At 43.8% G+C, this 8,881-nt stretch overlaps 1 protein-coding gene across 1 annotated transcript in view; it reads left to right on the forward strand.

Moving 5' to 3' along the window:
• LOC309809358 (serine protease 58-like) overlaps positions 1-7,686 on the forward strand; it is a gene marked incomplete at both ends in the record, with an annotated part of 32,343 nt that extends 24,657 nt beyond the window's left edge. Inside the window, 7 exon segments of the mRNA XM_082630417.1 lie at positions 4,926-4,995; positions 5,539-5,719; positions 6,143-6,284; positions 6,286-6,347; positions 6,349-6,392; positions 7,004-7,152; positions 7,537-7,686. Coding sequence (XP_082486543.1) covers positions 4,926-4,995; positions 5,539-5,719; positions 6,143-6,284; positions 6,286-6,347; positions 6,349-6,392; positions 7,004-7,152; positions 7,537-7,686 — 798 coding nt within the window.
• Positions 7,687-8,881: the final 1,195 nt, after the last annotated feature.

Raw genomic sequence — 8,881 nt, forward strand, 5'->3', positions numbered from 1 at the left:
CAGGTTAATCAGAGCAGGTGATTAAGCAGTGTCAAGAATGTTAGAGGCCTTGGCAAGAAACGTGCTCTAGAGGGTAAAAGATATATCCTAAGAAGATTCAGAGGTTCTCCACCTCACTGTCTAGTGGACTGGGACATGCCAGGTGTCCCAGCACTAAGAAGAAGCATAGTGCCCAGTGGGCTTTTGGGGTTCTGGAGTCAGCATATTCAACCCTTGGAAATATTGCATTTAACCATTTCCTGTGTGATATGGAAGTCTGCCAGCTTTGAGTGGGGTCCAGAGGAAAAGCTCTGAAGAAGTCTCAGGCTATGGTACGAGGAGCACCGCTACTTGGGCCATACTACCTAGCAGACCTATTAGAGGTATCTGTGGCAGGAGAAGAAATTTTTTGGCGCTTTCAGCAAGCCCTAGTAAGAGAATCACCGTGTAAACTGTAGAGTTCTGGAACAATGTCATGCCATCTGCAGCAGCGACCATTCAAAAAATAGTCCCTGATGTGCTGCTGTGCCCTGGTAGAGACAGAGTACCTGATCTTGGAATATCCAGTAACCATACAGCCAGAACTATTCATTGTAAGGTGTGTTCTGTCAGATCCACTAAGTCATAGTCATGTGAGCCCCAGCAGAAGTCCAGTAAGACAGAAGTGATATATCTAGGATTGGTCCTGAGCAGGGCCAGAGGACAAGTAAGCTGCATAAGTAGATGGCTCAGATTTCTGTGTCACCCACCACTATGGCATTGTTGCCCCTTCCTCAGTTTACACATATGGTTGTTTTGGGGGGCAGGCAGGGAGATTCCCTTATGACCAGCCCTTGTAAGAGAAAAAGTCTGTGCTTGGTACACAGATGGGTCAGCTTCATATGTGGTAAAGTCAGAAATGGACTGTTACACTATAACCCCATTCAAACATGGCCCTAGAAGACAGTAGTGAAAGGAAACTCTTCCAATAGGAAGAGATTTATGGTACACCCAGTCATCTACTTTGTGTGGAAAGAAAAGTAGCCTGAACAAAAATATATGGGACTCATCTCAGTGATGAATAGTGTGGCTGCTTGCTTCAGGGTTTGGAAGGAGAAAGCTTAGAAAATTGAGAAGCAGATCTAGGGAAGAGGCATGTGGATGGACCTGTAGGAGTCCATTTCTCCAGCTTCTGGAAGTATTAAAGGACTCCCATCTAGAAGATATTTTTAAAAACCTTCACATCTCAATTATAAGGAAAGAATCCAATTTTTAAATGGATTTGAACAAACACTATCAAAGAGTATACATGAATGACAAGCACATGAAAAGATGTTTAATGTCATTAGTCACTAGGGAAATGCAAATTAAACCCCAAATTTAAAACACTATTTCACAGTTATGAGAATAGCTGAAATTAAAGACTGAGCACACTGTACACTTTAAACCAATACAATGTTGTTTATCAATTATATCTCAATATATTTGTGTGTGTGTGTGTGGTACACGGGCCTCTCACTGTTGTGGCCTCTCCCGTTGCGGAGCACAGGCTCCAGACGCGCAGGCCCAGCGGCCATGGCTCACGGGCCCAGCCGCTCCGCGGCACGTGGGATCTTCCCGGACGGGGGCACGAACCCGTGTCCCCTGCATCGGCAGGCGGACTCTCAACCACTGCGCCACCAGGGAAGCCCCTAAAAAAAATTTTTTTTAATTGAGATATAGGGCTTCCCTGGTGGCACAGTGGTTGAGAGTCCGCCTGCCGATGCAGGGGACACGGGTTCGTGCCCCCGTCCGGGAAGATCCCACATGCCGCGGAGCGGCTGGGCCCGTGAGCCATGGCCGCTGGGCCTGCGCGTCTGGAGCCTGTGCTCCGCAACGGGAGAGGCCACAACAGTGAGAGGCCCGCATATCGCAAAAAAAAAAAAAAAAAAAAAAAATTTTAAAAGATTGAGTGCATCAAGTGTTTGTGAAGATATAGAGGAACTGGAACTCTCATACACTTCTGGTGAGAATGTAAAATACTTTGGAAAATAATTTGGCCATTTCTATCAAAATTAAACCATTACCTACTATATGTAATCCAGCCATTTCACCTTTAGTTATCTACCCAAGAGAAAAGGAAACATATGTCTACATAAAGACCCATGTATATAGTGATTTCATAGAAGTTTTATTTGTAGCAGCCAAAAACTGGAAACAACCCAAATGTCCATTAATGGGTAAATAAATAAACAAATTTTGGTATACCGATACAATGGAATATTACTCAGCAGTGAAAATAAATGAACTCTAGAGTCATACAGCAACATGTATGAATCTCAAATTATGCTGAGTGAAAGTGGCCAGATGAAAAAAGAGAACATACTGTATGATTTATTTATCTAAAATTCTAGAAAATGTAAATTAACCTACAGTGACAGAAAGCAGATTAGTAGTTGCCAAGGTGGTGGGTGAGAGGGAAAGAAGAGGGTATTACAAAGGGACATAAGGAGTCTTTTGGGAATATTAATTACCAAATTGTACACTTGAAATATGTATAGTTATTGTATTGTATGTCATTATGCTTCAATTAAGCTATTAAAAGAAAAAAAGATTAAATCTCATGTCAATGACATCCAGTACGTCACCCTTGGTATGATCAAATACCATGATCTAGGAATGCTATTCCCACTATAACTCACAGGGAAGTGACCTAAGTCAAGCCAGGGAGCTTAGATTCCCTGGAGTCAGTCAGGTCAGTGTTGCAGATTGTTGAGAGTTTTAAGTCAAGAGATAAGCAGATGGTATTCACTCATTCATCTAAAAAAGTTGTGTGTGTGTGTATGTGTGTGTAAAATCTGTGTGGGGCCAGACATTATGCTAGGATCTGGAGACACAGAGCTGAATCAGATATAAATCCTATCCTTAAGGAAGTCAAGGTTAGGAACCAGGTAAATGGAGCTTCTTAAGTTTGAGACCATCCAGAAGTATGTGAGGGTCTGATAGGATGAGCTGTGAGCATGGAAGTGTCAGACCGAGATCAGGCAGAACTAGGGTTGGGCACCGAGGTAGAGCTACATTGATCCAAGGGGATCTCTAAGGATCCAGTTTCTGGCCTTTTGACATCTAATCTTGAGCCACTCAGCAAGGGTTGTGGGCAGCGACAGACTCCCTGACAAGGAGTGGGTAGCGTAGGTGCCCCCAAATATGTCTATACAATGAGCCAAAGAATGAAAGGGCACATGTATGGTAATGGTCAAAGTGAAGAATACTGAAGAAACTGGCTGGCCTAGAGTAGAAAGTTCATAGCAGAGAAGAGAGAAAAATAATGCTCCAGGAAACAGTTTGGGGATTGGAGGAGTAGACTCAAATTGGAATCAAAGGGGCTCTTAAAATCCAGTCTGAACAAGTGGAGCTCAGTGGGTACCAGACAGGGATTAGCACAATGGAGAGCAGAGAAGCAGAGTCTTCCTCAGTGTAGTTAGGGTTGTAGCCAGATCAAAGGATGAATGGGAAGACTTTCTTGTGGCTATGAACTCAGAAAGAATAGCCAAGGACTCAGAGCCAATCAGGGGAATACATTAAAAAGAGTCAGGGCCACTGTTTAACCAAATGATAGGGGGAGGAGCCAGTCCTTGCTCATTAGGCAGGGAATGCATAGATGACCTTTGATGAAGGAAGTCAAGGGGCTTTTGACCAGGAGCCTAGGAGAAGAAGGTATTCAGATCAGGGCAGAAATAGGTGCCTGTGGGGTACTGATGGGAGATGCTCAGGTGTGGCGGGGGAGGCCAAACTAAGAGGGATAAAAGCCAAAGATTACAGCCAATTTTTAAAAAGAAGTTAGGATACACAGGGACTAGAGTGGGATAAGTGGCCCTGTGAATCTGGGTCGGCCATGCAACTTGATTTGGTCAATGGACATTAGCAAATATGACATATGCAGAGGCTTTAAAAGTGCTGGGCATTGGAACTTAGCATTTTGCTGATCTTGGGAACACTGTCAGCTACCATCATATAAATGATCTTGGGCTAGTCTGTTGGATGATGATAGACATGTAGCCCAGTTACACCCATCACTCCAGCCAACCACCAGGCGTGTTCATGGGACCATTGACTGTCAGCTGATCACAGATGAATGACTAAGCCCTGCTAAGAGCAGAAGAACTGTGCCGCTGAGTCCATCCCAAATTGGCAACCCAAAGAATTGTGAGCAAATAATTGACTGCTGTTTTAAGCCACTAAGTTTTGAGGAAATTTGCTGTGTAGCAAATGCTGGCTGGTACATTCTACTCTGTATCCCTTTGACTTCATTCCAAGGGAGGTCTGCGCTACGCATATCCTGTCTGTCTCTGACTGGTTCTGCAAATATTCAGGGAGAGGTCAGTGATATCTTGGGGATAGAGAAAGATGACATGGGATGGGGACAGTGTGACATAAGGAGAGGATGACATGGGGGTAGAGCCAGTGTGACATGAGGGCAAGGGGTCCTCACACGATAAGGGTCAGTGTGACATGGGGGAGGGCTCAGTGTGTTAGGTGAGGGGGTCTGTACCTCATAGAAGAGGGAGTTTATTTTTAAGCTGAGGGCTGGTAAATGTCACACAGAGAGGTAGAGATCAGCCACACTGAGTGAGGACAGGTGAGTAAACCTAAGGGAACCAGGGGGCTGAAGTATTACTAGAGACAGTAGACTAGGGCAGACAGGATTGGCCAGTTGAGATTTCTCTTTGCTAATAAAGGAGAACAAAGTTCTTGGTTTATAGTACATCCCCCTGGGGGTCAGGCATCTCACCCTGGATAAATTTCCCAGACTGCAGTGGGAAGGCAGACCCTCTAGAGAGATAGGGACTGTCTTTCCTCCAGCTGATGTCATCCTCCCTTAGTTCAGCGCCACTTGCTCCCTTGAACCTCCCCACCCCTTTTTGTAATTTCTCCCCTTGCAAAGCTTCCAGAGCATCAGGCTTGTTGGTAGTTCACTCCCTTCCCAGGTCTTCTCGCTGGAAGAGGGTGTGGAGACAGCAGACATGAAGAGCCTCCTCACTATTCTGACAGTGACTGGTGAGTGCAGGTTCCTATTTTGGCTTAAAATTTTGAAAAGGTCATATTGGAAGAAAGTGTAGGATCTCTTCACCCCTAGATAACAGGGGTGAAGAGATCATCAGAAAGATAAGAATTCAGGACCCCAGGGATTGGTAGTTTCCTAGAACATTCAGAGATAACTAGAGTCCACTGATTTTTCCCCTGGCTCCATCAGCACAGGAGAAGATTCAGACCAAGATGAAACTTTACACAAATACGTGGTGGATAGTGGCAAAAAATGTGATTTTGCTGTATAGCTGGGAAGGAAGCTTGGAGAAAAGAAGGAAGAATCAAAAGGAAGAAAGGAAGAGAGAGGAGGAGTGAGTAAGAAGGAGGACACAAATGCAGAAGGAAGTCCAAGGAGAAATTAACAGAAGGATTCTGAAATAGTTTAATAGTACTTTAAGTACCCAAAACACATTGACCATTTCAAAGCACTTCCACATAAAACATCTCAGACGTCCATGCTCTGGAACGTCTGCCCCTGTCTCTAAGATTCTGCCTTCCTTCCCCACCTGACAGCAGTAACAACAACCACCGTAACACCAACACCAGAACAAGCAAGATCAGTCAGGCGGTTCAGTCAGGCGAACAGCAAAACTGTGTCAACTTTTCTGGTTTTCCTGAACTCAGAAAATGAGGCTTGTTTGGGGACCCTGATCCACAAACAGTGGGTTCCCACTGCAGTGCACTGCTTCTTACCGTGAGTGATGGGGCTCCTGGAGGGAGAGGTGTTCCCCCTTAGTCACTGGGATTGCTCAGCCCTGAAGAGACTTGCCCAGGGGACTCTCAAGCCTAAGAAGTGGTTGGAAGGAGGAAGGAAATAGTTCTGGGTGGTTATGAGTTAGATTTCTGGGTAGGATGATGTAGACGGAGGGGATTGGGGAAGCTGAGGACCAGGGAATGAACCAATAGGGAAGAAAAGACTATATGCAATGTGGTACGGATCAAAGAATTATAGAACAGCAATGGAAATTGTCATTTGCCAGGCAAGGAGATGGGGGTCTTGGCAAGTTTAGGAAGGAACTTGTGTAAAGTCACAAAGCAAGTTAGGGTGCTAAAGGATGCAAATTGAACAATATAATAATATCTATTTCCTCTACTAATCCTTCATGGCCTGTTCTAGATTTCTTGAGATAGAGATTGCTACTTTAAAAGGGAGTTTCCAAAACAAGATGAAGAACCTAAGACCCATGCTTACTATCCAACATCCAAGTTTCACCTGGGATTCTGCTGAGCATGACATCATGCTCATCAAGCTGACAGATTCCCCTAAAGCTCAATGATCAGGTGAAGCTGGTGGTTCTGCCCCATACCACGACTGACAGAAGACAATTGCACAGTCTTTGGCTGGGGCTGGTCATGGAAGAATTCCAGTGAGTGACCCTCAGGACAGATGCTTAGTGCTCCTTGAATGTCCGCTCAGTGAGGATTATCAGATACTTTTTACTATAGATCAAGAAAGCTGTTAGGGTCCTGAGAACTTATATATCTTAACTTCTAATTTTATTCATGTGGAAACTGAGGCCCAAATTGGTGATAAGATATACCTAGGGGTAACATGACTATTTATGGCTGGAGGTCTCTGGAATCCAGTATTCTTGACTCATTTACCACTCAGATGTGGGTGAAGGGGTGTATGGGTGAGGAAGGGGTTGGAGGGTCACCCTGCTGGTAATGCTGAATGTGGCTCATTCATTAGAAACCTACGGACATGCATTTACAAGTAAAAGCATGCATGGTTACAAGCCCAAGGCATGTAGTTTACAACACTGGAACCAGATGTTAGTTTTCTCATTTTGTCTCTTTTCTTCTTCTCTGGTTCCTTTTCATTTTGGTTTTTTCTTTCATTGAATGATAGAGAGGTCAATTACAGGTAAGAGGGAGGGAAGGAGAGAAGAAAGGGAGATGGATATGTGAAGGATCAAAGGAAAAGTCCCTCTCTCTCTCTCCCCTCCCCCCACCCCATGTATGTGCATGTGCTCAGATGTAAAACCTGATGTCGAGATAAACCAGACTGTCTTTTGCTTCCCTAATGAATATTGCCAAGATTCCCCTATAGGAAAAATGCCTGTTAAAATCACAGAGAACATGTTCTGTGCAGGATCATCTCTGGATAGCACACACTCATGTAAGGTAACTCTTTTCCCTTAGCCCCTCCTAAGTTTGCTCTGGGACACTGTTTTGGGGTCCACATATCTCCCTCAACCCAATCCAATTCCCTGTCTACATCCAAGAAGAGATGAAGGTAATTACAGTCCAGGAAGGAATGTGTCCTCCTTCCAATCATGAATGAACTTAGATGTCAAGGTGGAAACAGCTGAGTGTTCTCATTTCTCCATGGCTTCCTCTGATGTAGCCTAGGGTGAGTGATGGGATGGGCCCAAGATAGCCACCAGACATTTCTTCCAACCTTTATCACCTAAATCTTTCTGTTCTGGGCTCCTCAGATGGGGACTTGGTACTAGGTCATCTTTGTTCTGGCTACTCTTCCTGACCCATCTCTCCTCTTTCTAACAGGAAGTAGCTGCTGCCCCAATTCTGTGCCAATATCAGCTCCAAGGGATCTTATCCTGGTCAGAAGGGTATATTCTGAGAGGTGATGTTGGCTACTACACCAAGGTTTCTCACTATACAGACTGGATCCTCAAAGTCATCAACACCTACTGAGCTCTCTCTATTCCTTCTCCCAGCAACCTCAGAATTGGGTCTACCATCCTTGACCCTTTTTTCCCTCTAGCCTCAGAACAAGATGGGAATAGACTTTTTGGCTATAAGAAGTTTTCTGTTCCTTCTTTTCTCTTGACTGCTCTTCTCCTTTCTCAGTCCCAGCCTGAATGATCATCAAAGGATTTGAGCTGAATAATGTTCTAATAAATGGGATGACTTCTCACCACTCCTTTCCTCTCTTCCTACTTTCTACTTACCTGCTATGTTTCCTCAGACTTTTCTGGAGCTGTTCTCCCCACCACAACCCTCCAGAGGACATATGGGCTTTAGGAATGTGACGGAGAGATTGTGAGCACCTCTAGGGTGACTCCTTTGTCTGACATCACTTAGTGTTGAGTCAGTGTTCTCTCACTCTGTCATATCCAATAAGGTGGTAGCAAATTCTGGGATGTTAAATAGGCTGCTGGCAATATTATTCTTAGAAATGGAGGCTAGAATTTTATGGCAGTGAGAATTATAAAGGCTTCAAAAGAATTAGGAGATGAAGCATAAGGGGGTGAGGGAGGAGTTAAATGGGTGAGACCACCAATAGGAAAAGATGAATAATCTCCTGAGAGATCTTTCCTAATGTAAGCACAGAAAAATCTAAGGTAGATGGCTAGAAAGAGGATAGTAGAAACAACAAGGAAATACTGAAACCTAGGTGGCTATAATTGTGTTCGTGTGTGTGCATGTGTGCGTGAGTGTGCATATGTACATATGCATGTGTAGATTAGAGGGGGTGTGCACAGGATGATCTCACTGAACTAAAATCTTTCCTATACCAATTGCCAGTTCAGCTGTTTTTCTTCAAACTCTGCTTTCACCTGCTCTTATTCCTACCTTTATAAATTATTAAATTTTTTAAAAACTAAAATATGTCCTATACTGTCATTATAACAGTTTGTTCTGGAAATGTTTAAGACAAGAAGTTGCAAAAAATATTACAAGAGAGTTTCTGTGTACCTAATATTGCCCCAATGATAGTATCTCCTATAACCACAGTAACATGTCAAAACCAGGAAATTCATAGTGGTATTGTACAATGCTATTCACTCAGATACAGACCTTATTTGGATTTTACCAGTCTTTCTTTATATACACTCTTCTTAGAGGCTAAAATTTGAAATCTTACCACGATTGTGAATTCCTGTAA

The sequence above is a fragment of the Mesoplodon mirus genome (genome assembly GCF_964341445.2).
Source record: "Mesoplodon mirus genome assembly, chromosome: 8".
Classification (NCBI taxonomy): Eukaryota; Metazoa; Chordata; class Mammalia; order Artiodactyla; family Ziphiidae; genus Mesoplodon; species Mesoplodon mirus.